We start from the raw sequence: 16,692 nt of genomic DNA, 5'->3' as shown, positions 1-16,692 counted from the left end.
CCATTTATCCAGTTCCTTTTCAGATGCTCAAGATATCTCAAAATGTTTTGCATTCAATTAATTACTTTTGCAGTACAGTCACTGTTATGTAAGCAAACAAAGCAGCCAGTTTTCACATAACAAGGCCCACAAAATGGAATAAATGACCAGATAATCTGTGTTTGTGGTGGTGGTTAATTTTATCATTGTCCCACTGAATCTTTTGCATTTCATCCAAAAGGCAACACCTCCAACAGTGTAACTTTCCTACATTCCTGTACCTGTGTCAGCCTAGGTTATGTGCCCAAGTCTGTTGAATGGGGCTTGAAACCCCAACCTTCTGGCTTAGAGACAAGAGTATGATTGTCAAGACGTCTAACCATTGCATCAGGACAGAGGGAGCGGTAGATACTGAAGTTCCAGTTTGGGGGAGGAGAGCAAATATGTGTTTGAAGCAGAGTTGCCATTTAAATAATATGGTGCTGGTGGGACAGAGCTGCCAAGGTTCTTTAGTTGAAATGCATTTGAATTAGCAGATTCTGAATCCTTTGCAATAATTGTGCTAACTCATTAACCATAACATTTACACCCATTCAAAATATAACTGGTGACTGCTAAATTTGTGAAACACAATAGAGTCAAACTGCATTCAGTGAAGATTTATGCTAGCAAACTGAAGTTTGTTATATATGTGGGGTTGACTGTGCTTCCAATTAATGCATGCACATAGAAAATATCTTGGTGATTTTATTTCTGGCACAATGGAACGATGGCCTCCTATGTTGTAACCACCCTGATTCTATGATTCTATTAACATGATCACTCCATAGAAAATGATGCTTGGTATTGGTAAAGACATGCCTCAAGATTAAGGAGTTTTCTTTGCTCTTTCAGGTGAGTGATGTCAATGATGATGTCAGACGTGCCGCAGTAGAGTCGCTTGGATTTATTTTATTCAGGTATATTTTTCTGTTGAATTGTTTTGGTGCTAAATATAGTGGTTTGAAATTACAACAAAAATGCTTGATTTATACATTGCCACGTTCTGCAGCTATTCCTCCTTCTGCCACAAGGTTGTGGTAGTTGATGTGTATTGTACTAGGGGAGCTATGTTAACCTGTCATACTGCCTTGGTGGAAAATAATTCCCAAATACTGATTATGCATATACACAAGCATTTTCACTAATGAAATTCCTTTTTGTACATTCATCTTTCTATTTCTCTTCCCAGACATACTGTCATGGACTATTTCAACATATTTTGCACAGCTTAAAGAACGAGATTGAGGAGATTTTAGAAACCAGCAAAGGATAACAAAAAAAAGAGAAATTAGAATATGAGAGTAAACGAGCAAGAAATATAAAAACAGATTGTAAGAGCTTCTAACAATATTTTAAAAAAGGAAGAGTAGCTAAAGAAAACGTTGGTCCCTCAGAGGATGGGAATGGGAATTTAATGGGAAATGAGGAAATGGCAGAGACTTTGGACAGGTATTTTGTATCTATCTTACTGGTAGAAAAAACTAAAAGCATCACAAGAATAGTAGAAATTTTAAGGGGCAAAAGGGAGGAACTTGAAACTGTCATTAGAGGAAAAAGTACTCTGAGAGCTAATGGGACTAAAGGCAGAGAAGTCCCCTGGACCTGATGGCCTGCATCCTAGGGTCTTAAAAGAAGTGGCTGCAGTGATAGTGGATCCAAAATTTCCTAGATTCTGCAAAGGTCCCAGTGCATTGGAAAATTGCAAATGTAGCACTTCTGTTCAAGAAAGAAGGGCGACAGAGTGGGAAACTATAAGGCAGTTAGCCTAACATCTGTCATTGGAAAATGATGGACTCCATTGTAAAGGAAATAGTAGCAGGACAGTTAGAAAATCATAATACAATCAAGGAGAGTCTTCATGGTTTTATGAAAGGGAAACCTTGGTTGACGAATTTGAGGATGTAACGAGCAAGGTGGATAAAAGGGAACCAATAGATGTGCATTTGGATTTCCAAAAGGCATTCAATTAGGTGTCACATAAAAGATCACTGTGCAAGATAAAAGGTCATGGTGCAAATATATTCGCAAGCGTAGAGGATTGACTAACAAGAAACAGCGAGTCGGATGAATAGTTCATTTTCGTATTGACAAAATGTAACTAGTGGAGTTCCACAGGGATCAGTGCTGGGGCCACAACTATTTACAATCTGGATTAATAACTTGGATAATTGTAGCAGAATTTGCAGACAATATAGAGAGGTCGGAAAGCAAGTTATGAGGAGGACACAAAGTGTTTGCAAAGGGATATAGCTAGGTAAAGTGAGTGGCAAAAAATTGGCAGATGGAGTGTAATGTGAGGTTGTCCACATTGGCGGGAAGAATAGAAATACAGAGTATTATTTAAATGGAGAGACTGCAGAATGCTGTGGTACAGGGGGATCTGATTGTCCTTGTACATGAATCACAAAGTTAGCATACAGGTACAGCAAGTGATTTGGAAGGTAAATGGAATGTTGGCATTTATTGCAAGGGGAATGGGTATAAACGTAAGGAAGTCTTGCTACAACTGTACAGGGCATTGGTGAGGCTACACCTACTGCAAGCAGTTTTGGTCTCCTTACTTAAAGAGGGGGGTATACTTGCAGTGGAAGCAGTTCAGAGAAGTTTCACTCGGCTGATTCCTGGGATAAAGGGGTTGTCTTATGAGGAAAGGTTGAGCAGTTTGGGCCTGTACTCATTGGAGTTTAGAAGAATGAGAGGCGATCTTAATGGAATAGATAAGACTCTGAGGGGGTTTGACAGGGTAGATGCTGAGAGGATGTTTCCCCTAATGGGGGAGTCTAGAAGTAGGGGCTCTGTTTCAAAGTAAGGGGTCTCCATTTAAGACTGAGATGAGGAGGAATTTCTTCTCTGAAGGTCGTTAGTCTTCAAATTGTCTACTGCAGAGAGCAGTGGACGCTTGGACATTGAATATATTATTCTTAAAAGAAATAGGAGCAGGCCATATGGCCCCTAGAGCCTGCTCCGCCATCCAGTACAATCATGACTGATTTTCTGCCTCAATTCCGCTTTCCTCACTGCTCCCCAAATCCCTTGATTCCCTGAGACACCAAAAATCTGTGTCTCATCCTTGAATATACTCCACGATAGAGCATCCACGATCCTCTAGGGTGGACCAATCAATGATTTCACAATCCTTTGAGTGAACATAAGAAATAGGTGCAGGAGTAGGCCATTCGGCTTCTTGAGTCTGCTCTTCCATTCATGTAAGATCATGGCTGATCTGATTGTAGCCCTAACTCCACTTACCTGCATGCCTCCCCACTTCCTCCACCTGCCCCCCCCCCCCAAAGCAACCTTTGACTCCCTTGTAGATCAAAATCTGTCTAACTCACCCTGAAATACATTCAATGATCTAGTCTCTACTGCTCTCTGGGGTAGAGAATTCCAAAGATTAACGACCCTCTGAGAAGAAATTCCTCCTCATCTCTATCATAAAAGGGAGAGCCTTTATTTTGAAATTGTGCCCCTAGTTCTAGACTCCCTCATGAGGGGAAGCATCCTCTCAGCATCTACCTATGCATCTGCTGTCCTTGTCCTTCTAGGTGGTAGAGGTTGGAAGGTGCTGTCTAAGGAGCCTGGGTGTGTTGCTGCAGTGCATCTTGTAGATGGTACACACTGCTGCCACTGTGAATCGGTGGTGAAGGGAGTGAATGTCTGTGGATGGGGTGCCAATCAAGCGGGCTGCTTTGTCCTGGATGGCATCGAGCTTCTTGACAGTTGTTGGACTCATCCTGATAAGTGGTGAGTATTCCATCACACTCTTGATTTGTGCCTTGTAGACGGTGGACAGGCTTTGGGGAGTCAGGAGGTGAGTTACTCATCACATGATTCCTAGCCTCTGACCTCTTATAGCCACAGTATTTCTTTGGCTACTCCAGTTCAGTTTCTAGTCAATGGTAACCCCCAGGATGTTGATAGTGAGGCATTCAGCGACCGTAATGCCATTGAATGTTTTGGGGAGATGGTTAGATTCTCTCTTGTCTGAGATAGTCATTGCCTGGCACTTGTGTGGCTCGAATGTTATTTGGAGTAGTTATAAAAAAAAAAGGATAAACCCAGTTACGGGGGAAAAAAAATCTATAAAGTTCCTCTCCAACCTCTCTAGAAAAATACTCCTGGGGACCGCACAGACCATGCTTTATTTACCAAACTTTTGTAAGATTTAATGGCCCTTCCAGACCAGAACTCATTCGGGCACTCCAGCAGCCATAGGTCTAGAATGTTGTACTGTCTAGTTAGGCTAACATTCAAAATCTTGAATGACTTGATTTGGCCATCATTTCAAGTGTCCTGCTGCCAATCTTGATAGGTTTTTTGGCGAGGAGGGGAACATCGGTGGATGGGGAGAGAAGAGTTCTTGCATCTCACTTGAGGTACCTCCTGATAGGTTGACCAAGGGCCATTTAAAACAGGAGGCACTGCACATCATCGTGGGCAAGTATTAAGTATCCACTGTACGTGGTAGCTGCTTGGCTTATTTTATGGTTTGGCATCCTTCCATCTACGAAAGATGATGGACATGCAGCAAACACTTCATTTAGGTGGGGTGTCTTCTCTTGGTGCATCTTTGTTGATGGCTGTAACGGCCAATCCTTGAGAGGCAGATTCTGCCACAAGTGCTACCCGTGAAGCTGCCAAGTGACCCTGTGAGTTGTTTTTCACATTGGCGCGTTTTGCCAAGCTGCTGTAGCAACTGGTCATCGTGGTAGTGCACACCAGTCCATAGGATGTGTCGCCATTTCCCTCTTTCGCCAGTTTATGGCTCCCAAGTGCAGTAGTCGACATTTTGGGCCTTCATGTTACACTTGCAAGCATCCTTGAAGCAGAACCTTGGGCACTCCACTGGTCGTCTGGCCCTGGTTCTCACCATACAGAAGGTCCTTGGGTGTGCGACCATGTTCCATCCTGCAGACATGTCCAATCCACCAAAGCCACATCTATTTAATTAGTACCAACACACTTGGCAGCTCTGCCTTTGAGAGGATTGCCACATTTGTGATTTTGTCCTGCCAGGATATACCTATAAAGCTCCGCAGACAGAAAAGATGGGAAATATTGAGCTGCTTTTCCTGGTAGCTGTAGGTTATCCATGCTTCACAGCCATGCAGCAAGGTGCTGAGAACACAGGCCTTATAAACCATCAGCTTGGTCCTAAGGGTCAGCTTGTCCCATGCGCGTTTTGCAAGTTGGCCGAAGGTAGTAGCTGCTTTCCCTATGCGTATATCAAGCTCTGCATCAAGGGACAGATTGTCTGTCACCGTGGACCCAAGGTAGTGGAATTTGCTAACCACTTCCAGTGAGGGGGTGTTTCGTGTGATCAGGGGCAGAGATGCAGCACCTTGTCCCATGACCATGGTTTTCTTGATGCTTATAGTCAAGGAGAAGTAGTTACAGGCACGGAAACGACAGTCCATGAGTTTGTAGCTGAGTTTCTGTGTGAGTGACTAGCGTAACATCAGCGTAGGAGAGTTCTCTGACCAGGATCCCATGTGTATTTGTCTTTGCTTTCAGCCTTGATAGGTTGTAGAGCTTGCTGCCTGACCTCGTGTGCAAGTAGACTCCTTCCATATCTGCAGGGAAGGCACAGGTCAGGAGCATGGATGAAGATGCCAAACAGAGTGGAGGCTGGGACATAACCCTGTTTCACTCTATTCTTCACTCCAAAACTGTCGGTAGTGAAGTCATCAAACTGTACAGGGCGGCGCATGTCATCATGAAAGGAGCGGATGAGACTGAGGAGCTTCAGTGGGCAGTCAATTTTTCCCAAAGTTTTGTAGAGCCCTGTTCTGCTGACCATATCAAATAGCTTAGTGAGATCTGCAAAAGTAAGGTAAAGGAGTATACTCTATTCCCTACACTTCTCTTGTTGCTGGTATATGGAGAAGATCATATCCTCAGTAAATCTGCCAGCATGGAAACCACACAACGCTTCTGGGTACAGTCAATCTGCAAGTAAATTAGAGTCTTAAGTATGACTCTTGGAGGGTTGTGGAGCTGGAGGAGATGACAGAGATAGGGAGGGGTGAGGCCATGAAAACAAGGATGAGAATTTTTAAATCAAGACATTCCTTGACTGAGAGCTAATGTAGGTCAGCGAACCCAGAGCTGATTGCTGTCCGTGTCTTAACTCATACAAGTCCCGTTCTGCTGAGTTTTGGATGACCTCAGGTTTACGGAGAGTAGAATGTGGGAGACAAGCCAGGTTTGGTGTGTTGTTGAATTGTTGATGATCCTAGGTCTTTTTAAATATTAAACTGTGATCATAACTAGTTGATAGTGAATTAGAAAACTACTAAATGCATCAGCTGGGCTTTTGAAATTTTGAATGTTCTTTCTGAATAAAGCTGTTTTTCTCTTTGTTTTACTAATGAGTGTTAGTAGTTGCAAGTTTCTTATCAAAGTAAAAATAATTACAGACCAGGTTTGATTCAGCAAATGTTAATTTTAATCAACATGTTTTGAAATTACCTAGAACAATCTTATGGATAACATCAAATTATTGGATAATGAATTTTTAATGCATGATGTGAGGTCTTCGGTGTTACATGTGAACAATTGCTTTTTCACTGTGGTTAATTATGATTTATTGAAGGAGGGAGCCTTTTGATGATCCTACCTCTTTAAATTTTGCTAATGCTAGACTTCATGGATTCAAAACTGAGTTATGAGCTGCAATAATTTGTTTAGTGATCGTTTACATTCCTGTCTGCCTGAATTCCCATAGAGGGTATGGAGATGGCGTCTGATCTGATTTGTTATTGCATAGTCCAGCTGTAACTCAAGACCACCTGAGTACCAAATAATAAATGTCCAAGTGTTCTAGGGTAGGTGCCAGCTGATTCTGTCTTATAACAGTTTTTGGGTGGAGAGGATTGAGGCTAAAAGAATCGCAACATGTTCTGTCATCACAAGTTTCTGTATTCTTGATGGAATTTGAGATTATTAGTAGTGCAATTTTTATCTTTAGATCTCTCACCTCACCAAAGAAAAATACAAAATCTTCTGGCACTTTATTGCTCCAAGTTATATTGGGGAAGTTTTGAGTGAAAAACTGGAGAAAATATTCTTTGTGTGACTTAGATTTTTGGAAAATCCAAATCAAACGCTGCTTAAGTGTTCAATTGTTTTAATTGTAGAGTGGCATCTGCTTAGAATGGAAGTACTCAAGAGGCCTAGCAGTGTGAATTGGTTTGTTTTGCATTAGTTGCATTTTTGAAACTTGTAGTCTTGGCCAGAACGACTTACTGAACAAAACTTAGTCCCTTGGAGTTCACTAACATTTCCATGTTCAAAATGTTCTACAGATCTTGAGTTCTGTGTTAAAGTAGTTTATTTGGTTGGACTAGTATTTCAGTTACCTTCTACATAAATCTGTATTTAATATAAAGTGTATGTAATGGTCCAGGTTTCAAACTCTTTGGAATCCCTTTGGTGTGATTAGACCTGGAATGCAAGCTTTCATTCTAGTAACCGCACTTGTTTTGCAAAATCAATCTTCCCTTACTGACATACGTAAGTATCCCTCATCATCTTCTGAATTTCAATTTAGGCAGACCAATGTCTAGCCCCTTTTCCTTGAAATACCTGTGAGGTCTTATTGATCCAGCAACATTGAGTAGAGGGTCCACCCAATGGTCTTTACCATTTAATGGTAACCAATACCAGATGGTAATTTGGAATTTACCAAATTAATTTCATTTTTACCAAAATAGTCATTACCCTGGTAATGTTAAACTTCACAACAAACCAATTGATAAAAGAATGGTGGGACTGACGTATGAGGAGAGATTGAGTCGGTTAGGATTATATTCGCTGGAGTTCTGAAGAGTGAGGGGGGATCTCATAGAAACCTATAAAATTCTAACAGGACGACAGGGTAGATGCAGGAAGGATGTTCCTGATGGTGGGGGAGTCCAGAACCAGGAGTCATAGTCTAAGGATACGGGGTAAACTTTTCAGGACTGAGATGAGGAAAAATTACTTCACCCAGAGAGTGGTGAGCCTGTGGAATTCGCTACCACAGAAAGCAGTTGAGCCCAAAACATTGTATGTTTTCAAGAAGGATTTAGATATAGCTCTTGGGGTGAAAGGGATCAAAGGATATGGGGACAAAGCAGGAAGAGGTTACTGAGTTGGATAATCAGTCATGATCATAATGAATGGCAGAGCAGGCTCGAAGGGCTGAATGGCCTACTCCTCCTATTTTCTATGTTTCTATGAAGAGGTTTAGTGAGGGAATTCCTGAGCTTAGGGCCCAGGCACCTGAAAGCACAGCCACCAATGGTAGGCCAATTAAAACTGAGGATGCTGAAGTGGCCAGAATTGGAGGAGCACAAAGATCTTTAAGGCTTGTAGGGTTGGAGGAGGTTTTAGAGATGGGGAGAGGTAAGACCATGGAAGAACTTGAGAACAAGGATGAGGATTTTGATATTTTGAGGTGTTGTTGTACTGGGAGCCAATGTAGCTCAGTGAGCATAGGGTGATGGGGGAACAAGATTTGGGGCGAGTTAAGATATGGGCAGCAGAGATTTGGATGAGCTCAATTTTATGTTTGGGAGATGGGAGACCGGCCAGAAGAGCATTGGAATGGTCAAGTCCGTGCTACAGAGGCATGGATGAGGGTTTCAGCAGCAGATGAGCTGAGGCCGGGGCAGAGTCCGGCCATGTTATAGTGGTTGATGTAGGCAGTCTTTGTGATGGAGGTGTGGTTGGATGCTGAACTTGGAATAAGACACAACATCAAGGTTGCGAATAGTCTGGATCAGCTTCAGACAATTGCTGGGGTAGAAACTGGGTCCCGGAAATGGAGTTTGTGGTAGGAACCAAAGGCAATGACTTCAGTCCAACCAATATTTAGGAAATTTATGCTCATCCATTATTGGATGTCAGATGGCAGAAATTTTTTCTGAGGGTCGTGAGTATTTGGAACTCAAAAGGCGGTGGAAGCAGAGTCTTTGAATATTTTTAGGGCAGAGGTAAATTCTTGATGAGCAAGGGAGTGAAAGATTCAGGTGTAGGTGGAAATGTGGACTAATCAGTTCAGCCATGAACCTATTGAATGGTGGAGCAGGCTCGAGGGGCCAAGTGGCCTACTCCTGCTCCTAATTTGTATGTATGTATGAATTTTGCAATATTTGAACAACAGAAATCTCTCCAAAGTGCATAAATTAACAGGATATAACATAAGTTTTCACATGTGAAAGACAAATGATATGACTGAAAATCTATAGAATTTAAAAGTTGACACCAAATGCATAGTGCCTAATGTTACAAAATTGGTGTATTACAAAAATTAAATTTTAAAGTACTGCAGAAGGAAGACTTGAAACCTTTACTAGTCGGTTGTGCAGTAATAGTTGGAGAATTATTGTGCTGTGCCGTGGAACAGTAGGATACTTTTTTAGTTTTTCCAGTGTTCCTGACTTCAGCCTAGCTGCCATCTGTTTCGAAGAGGACAGTTTAACTGGACGGGAGAGAAAAACTGAGGAATAGTCATACTGCCTTTCCTATCCCCACAATTATGTCCTCGGGAACACACTGTCCCTCTGCCTCTTGTACGTGCCGCCAACCCCCACCACTGCCGCCATTGGTGGCCATGCCTTCAGGCTCCTATGGTCTAAGTTCTGGAATTGTCTTACTAAACACCTCTGTCTCTCTACCTTCTCCTTTTAAGACCCTCTTAAAGCCAAGCTTTTGTTATTCCTCCAGTACCTCCTTAGACGTAGCGTTTGTTTTTTGATTATGTCTTTATGAAGTACTTTGAGATGTTTTTTCATCTGGCACAAGAGTAGCATTGGCTTGGGTTTCAGGAGAAGATTGCCACCTGGCTGTCTTCTATGAAGAATATGTCGAGCATTAGGTATGTAAAACACAGAAAAAATAAAATTGGATCTCAAAAATACATTCTTTATCTGCAACCAAAACTAAAAATGCTGCATGGAAAATGGTGACTAACACAGTCTCACTGTGTTAAATGACTACGTGACGGTAATATTCAAAGTACCTTACAGTTTTCACACAATTAAACTCTATGAGCCTTTTTCCTCCAGTTCTGAAAGAACGACTGTTCAGGTTATGAACCTGGTACACTAAGGAATATTTAAAAGTATTGACAGACATTTAAAATAAATAGGCTGCCTCTACAATATTTCTATTGAAAGTAACTTCATAAATTTAAAAGCTATGTGAAAGGCAAATGCTCATAATTTAAATAAGGGAGTAACTTGATATTACAACATTGTGCACTGGTCGACTTTCTCTACTCTCTAATAAAGTTCTATTTTGGAATACGAGGAATAAAATTGTAAGACTTAACATTTGGTTGTCATTTATGGCACAGGCACAGAAGGTGGCCATTCGACCCATTAAGTTTATGTCAGCTCTTTGCGGAGCAGTCCAGTCCGTCCCATTCCCCTGCTTGATCCCCGTAGCCCTGCAAGCTTATTTTCTTCAAGTGCCCATCCAATTTCCTTTTGAAATCATTGTCTCAGCTTCCACCACCCTACCGGCCAGCGAGTTCCAGGGCATTACCGCTTGCTGCGTTTTTAAAAAAAAGTTCTTCCTTTCATTCCCCCTGCATCTCTTGCACAAAACCTTCAATCTGTGTCCCCTAGTATTTGTACCATAAGTTAATGGGAATTGTTTTTCCTTTTCTAACTTATCTAAGCCTGTGATAATCTTGTACACCTCCATCAAATCTTCCCTCAGTCTCCTTTGCTCCAAGGCGAACTACCCCAGCTTTATCTACCTAACCTTGTAACTAAAATCCCTTATCCCAGGAACCATTCTGGTAAATCTCTTCTGCACCCTGTCAAGGGCCCTCATATCCTTCCTAACATGTGGTGACCAGAACTTGTTGCAGTACTCCAGTTGGGGCCGAACCAAAGCTTTATAAAGGTTCAGCATAACTTCCCTGCTTTGAGACTCAGTGCTTCTATTTATGAAGCCAAAGATGCCATATGCTTTGCTAACCACTATCAATATGTCCTGCCACCTTCAAAGATTGATGCACATGCATTAGATTGGGAAATAGCCAATGTAACTCCTTTATTCAAAAAGGGAGGGAGACAGAAAGCAGGAAACTACAGGCCAGTTAGCTTAACATCTGTCATAGGGAAAATGTTAGCTATTATTAAAGACGTATAGCAGGGCATTTGGAAAATTCAAGGTAATCAGACAGAGTCAACATGGTTTTGTGAAAGGGAAATCCTGTTTTAACCAATTTATTGGAGTTCTTTTAAGAAGTAACAGGTGCTGTGGATAAAGGGGAACTGGTGGATGTACTGTACTTAGATTTCCAGAAGGCATTTGATGAGCTGTCACATCAAAGAGTGCGGAAAATAAAAGCTCATGGTGTAGGGGGTAACATTTTGACATGGATAGAAGATTGACTAGCTAACAAGAAACAGTAGGCATAAATGGGTCATTTTCTGGTGTGCCATAGGTGTCCGTGCTGGGGCCTCAACTTTTTACAATTTATAGAAATGACTTGGATGAAGGGACCGAAGGTATGGTTGCTAACTTTGCTGATGACACAAAGATAGGTAGGAAAGTAAGTTGTGAAGAGGACATATAAGAGGCTACAAAGGGATATAGATGGGTTACATGAGTGGGCAAAGATCTGGCAAATGGAGTCTAATGTGGGAAGATGTGAAATTGTCCATTTTGGCAGGAAGAATGAAAAAGCATATTATCTAAATGATGAAAGATTGCAGAGCTCTGAGATGCAGAGGGATCTGGATGTCCTAGTGCATGAATCGCAAAGGGTTAGTATGCAGGTACAGCAAGTAATTAGGAAAGCTAATAGAATGTTATCAATTATTGCGAGGGGAATTTAATACAAAAGTAGGGTGGTTATGCTTCAGCTATACAGGGCTTTGATGAGGCCACATCTGGAGTACTGTGTACAGTATTGGTCTCCTTATTTAAAGAAGGATGTTGGAAGCCGTTCAGAGACGGTTTACTGGACTAATGCCTGGAATTGGCAGGTTGTGAGTCTTTGAAACTCTCTTCCTCAAAAGCTGGTGGAAGCTGAGTCTTTGAATATTTTTAAGACAGAGGTAGATCGGTTCTTGATAAGCAAGGGGTGAAAGGTTATCGGGGGTAGAGGGGAATATGGAGTCGAGGTTACAGTCAGGTCAGCCATGATCTTATTGAATGGTGGAGCAGGCTTGGGGCCGAGTGGCCTACTCCTCCTAATTCATATGTTTGGATGCACCCTCGGGACCCTCTGTTCCTGCACGCTCTTTAGAATTATGCCATTGTCGATATTGCCTCACCCTATCCCTGCTGCCAAAATGCATTACCTCACCCTTGTCTGTATTAAAAACTATCTGCTACTTGTCTGACCATTCTGCTAACCTATCTAATCCTGTCGCAGGCTGTTCGTATCATCCTCACTGTTTGCCAGTCCTCAAAGTTTATATCATCTGCATATTTAGAAATTCCAAGATCCAAGTCATTTATCTATAGCAAACAAAATGGTCCCAGGGCTGACCCTTGGGGTACACCTCTGTCTACCTTCCTCCAGTCTAAAATAAAAACAGCCATTTACCAAGACTCGCTGTTTTCTGCCTTCAGCTAATCTTTTATCCAGTTTGTACACTGACTCTCCTTTTCCATGAGCCTCAGTTTTGTTAACCAGCCTTTTATGTGGTACTTCATCAAACACTTTAAAAATCCTTATCAACAGCATCCACCGCATTCCTTTCATCAACCTTCTCTGTTCATCAGACAATTCAGTTAGATTAATCGAGCATGGTCTGCCTTTTACAAATCTGTACAAGCTATCCTTAATTAACTCAAACCCCTCCAAGTGCTGGTTTTTTTTCCCCCCCGATTATTGATTCCAAAACCATATCCACCACTGATAAACTAACAGACCATTGGTTGCTAGGACTGTCCTTGCACCCTTTCTTGACTGGGGGTATCACGTCTCTCCCATATCTAGGGAAGATTATGGCAAGCCCTTCCGCTATCTCCACCCCCACTTCCTTTAGCAACTTTAGATGCAAGCCATCCGGACTGGGTGGCTTACCTACCCTAAGCATAGCCAGCCTTTCCCGTACCACCTCCCCTCTCAATTTTTACCCTATCCATTGTCTGTACTCTCTCTCTGCTTCTACCAATGTTTTGTTTGATTCCTCTTCCTTAGTAAACACCAATACAAAATACTCATTAAGTAGTCTAGCCTTGTGCCTCTAAGGATATGTTAGCCTCTTTGTCCCTAATAGGCCCCAATCCACTTCTTACTATCTGCTTACTATTTACATGCCAATAGAAGATTTTTGGGTTCCCTTTTATGTTGACTGCCATTCTGTTCTCATTCTCTCTCTGCCAGTCTTATTTTCCTCTTCACCTCTCCTCTCAAGTTTTTGTATTTGGCCTGGTTCTCACTTGAAGAATTCACCTGACCTGCATCATGTACTCTTTTATTTGTTTCAGCATAATCTCGATCTCCCTCATCATCGAAGGAGCCCTGTTTGTAGTTTCCCCCACCTTTTCACCCTTGTTGGAATGTCTTTAGCCTGTACCTGAAACATCTTTTCCTCAAAAAAAAAACCCATTGTTCCATTGGGTGGTAAAAAGGGAGGCTCTCTGGAATATTTTGCATTCTTGAGATGGGTAACTATCCAAGAGACCTATTAAGAGAAATCAGGGCAGTATCGTGTAAGTCACAAAGGAGTTTTGAGATTATAAATGCCCTTAGCTTTTCTACTGCAATAAATGGGCAATCCACAAAGGAAAATAAGTACAAAATGCCTGATGAAAGTGAAAAACAGTGATGACTTTTGTACAACATGATTACCAATGCAGGAATCTTAACAGACCAGGTACTTAAAAGCAATATTGGAAACTATCTGATAACATTATGGTGACCTTTTGTGAAAAATAAAAAGTATTGGTTCTAGAGAAAATTTGTTTTTGTAAAATGTAATCTATGTTCTGATCTAGATATTCAGCCATAAGACCATTTGTTTTAACTACTTAATGGACATAACGTTATGCTTTCTGTTAGCAGTTTAGGGGTATATACATCAAATCTCATCTCAGTCCCAGGCCATCACTGCAGGACTTCCTCAGGGCAGAGTCCTCGGCCCAACCATCTTCAGCTGCTTCATCAATGACCTTCCCTCTATCATAAAGTCAGAACTGGGGATGTTCGCTGATGACTGCACAATGTTCGCCATTCGCGACTCCTCAGATACAGAAGTGGCCTGTGTCCAGATGCAGCAAGACCTGGACAACGTCCAGGCTTGGCTGATAAGTGGCAAGTAACATTCGCGCTACACAAGTGCTAGGCAATGACCATCTCAAACAAGACCATCTCCCCTTGATATTCAATGGCATTACCATTGCTGAATCCCACACTATCCACATCCTGAGAGTTACCATTGACCAGAAACTGAACTGGACCAGCCACATAAATGCTGTGGCTACAAGAGCAGGTCAGAGGCTAGGGATTCTGCAGCAAGTAACTTGCCTCCTGGGTCCTCAGTACCTGGCCACCATCTACAAGGCACAAGTCGAAAGTGTGATGGAATACTTTCCACATGCCTGGATGGATGCAGCCCATCAACATTCAAGAAGCTTGACGCCATCGAGGACAAAGCAACCCACTTGATTGTCACCCCATGCACAACCTTCAACATTCACTCACTCCCTTCACCACCACACATTGGCAGCAGTGTGTACCATCTGCAAGATGCACTGCAGCAACTCTCCATGGCTCCTTCAACAGCACTTTCCAAATCTGCGACCTCTACCACCTAGAAGGACAAGGACAGAAGACACATGGGAACGCCGCCATCTGCAAGTTCCCCTTCAAGCCACACACCGTCCTGACTTGGAACTATATCGCAGTTCCTTCACTGTCGCTGGGTCAAAATCCTGGAACTCCCTTCCTAACAGCACTGTCGGTGTACCTACACCCCAAGGTTTGCAGCAGTTCAAGACGGCAGCTCGCCACCACCTTCTCAAGGGCAATTCGGGATGTGCAATAAATGCTGGCCTAACCAGCGATGCCCACATCCCACAAATGAATAAAACAAAACATGATATGGTAGTGAGCAATAGACACCAGGGAGGCTTCTGTTTTGCATTGGGCAAGTCAGTCTTGGCTGAAATGGTAGTGGGAGTACCATAGTTGGCGTCAGTCATTGGAGGTTAGTGATTGGAAAAGGCAGTTAAGCTTCCTGCTAATTGTTACCCAAGCAGAAAATATTTGTGCACAGAAAAAATTGGAGTTTGCTCTTCTGTTATCCATTGCTGAATTGTTTACCAACACTGTTGAGGCCTATATGTGAAGAATAGTCATGTAGATGACTTGGCTACTGGCCTGCATGGAATCATAAGCCAACATAATGTAAAAGAAATTACTGGGCCAGTGAGGGCTGAAATTAATCTAACATTAGAACTTAGCCTCCTTTAGTTACTAGGTATTGAAAACCTCTTGCTGTACACCCGCGGATCTAAATTTAGCAATCAAAGGATTACTTAGAAAGAAAGTATTTATAAGCTTAAATGTATAAAACAATATTCGCGTTTAGAAGGATTCTAGTAGATTGATTTTTCAGACTGCATTGATCCTTTAAATAGAACCTTTGAACATGCTCAAGCCATTTGTGTTGTTTGAGAGACAATTGGATGTGACAGGATCTCCAATATTGAATTTAATGTTAATAGATCAGTAGCGGTCAGACATATAATTATCTCTGTTTACAGGAAATACCTTGATAGCTTGACTCTTGTTAATGATTATATGCCACTCATTGTTTTTCTCTCTTTTGAAAAGTAAATATCCGAGGAATTTTCATACTGCCTATTAAGTAGATTATAGTAGTGCTTGAAGTTGTTGATGGAGTAGGGAGAGAGAATATTCTGATCAACTATGCATCGAAGCATAGTCAGATAAAAATCTGCTAAGATATCAGTATAATGTCATCCTTTTTTCCCTCTCTCAATTTCCATTTTTTTTAAATGGAAGTATAAATGTATGTATGTTTGTTTAATTTTCTATGAGTAAAATTCTAATTTGCACAATGTCACTTAAAATGGTCTTCCCTTTGTTGGGTTCTGACCTCATTTTGGGACGGCACAGTGGCACAGTGGTTAGCACCGCAGCCTCACAGCTCCAGCGACCCAGGTTCAATTCTGGGTACTGCCTGTGTGGAGTTTGCAAGTTCTCCCTGGGTCTGCGTGGGTTTCCTCCAGGTGCTCCAGTTTCCTCCCACATGCCAAAGATTTGCAGGTTGATAAGGTAAATTGGCCATTATAAATTGCCCCTAGTATAGGTAGGTGGTAGGGAAATATAGGGACAGGTGGGGATGTGGTAGGAATATGGAATTAGTGTAGGATTAGTATAAATGGGTGGTTGATGGTCGGCACAGACTCGGTGGGCCGAAGGGCCTGTTTCAGTGCTGTATCTCTAAATAAAAAATAAATAAAAGTAAAATAATGATGGCTAGGATTTCTAAAATGTTTAATGTTCAAACTTGCGATAGAGCATCACAGAATGATATTTTAATTTTCCTCTTCCAATTACAACAGCTCAGCCCAATTTAATGGTAACCAGCGACAGTGACATTTCTCATGGAGTTGAAGGGGTATACTGTTTCTAAACAATAGTAATGTCTATTCTACATAATAACGTGATCCCCACTTAGTGAT

General features: G+C 41.9%; 1 protein-coding gene across 1 annotated transcript in view; it reads left to right on the top strand.

The window, feature by feature from the left end:
- psmd1 (proteasome 26S subunit, non-ATPase 1) overlaps positions 1–16,692 on the top strand; it is a 149,936-nt gene that overhangs the window by 40,775 nt on the left and 92,469 nt on the right. The window contains exon 16 of the mRNA XM_068042365.1: positions 874–938. Coding sequence (XP_067898466.1) covers positions 874–938 — 65 coding nt within the window. The remainder of the gene's footprint in view (positions 1–873; positions 939–16,692) is intronic.

This window comes from Heterodontus francisci, chromosome 11, assembly GCF_036365525.1.
Source record: "Heterodontus francisci isolate sHetFra1 chromosome 11, sHetFra1.hap1, whole genome shotgun sequence".
In the NCBI taxonomy this organism is placed as follows: Eukaryota; Metazoa; Chordata; class Chondrichthyes; order Heterodontiformes; family Heterodontidae; genus Heterodontus; species Heterodontus francisci.
This window is presented reverse-complemented; position numbering and strand designations above follow the sequence as displayed.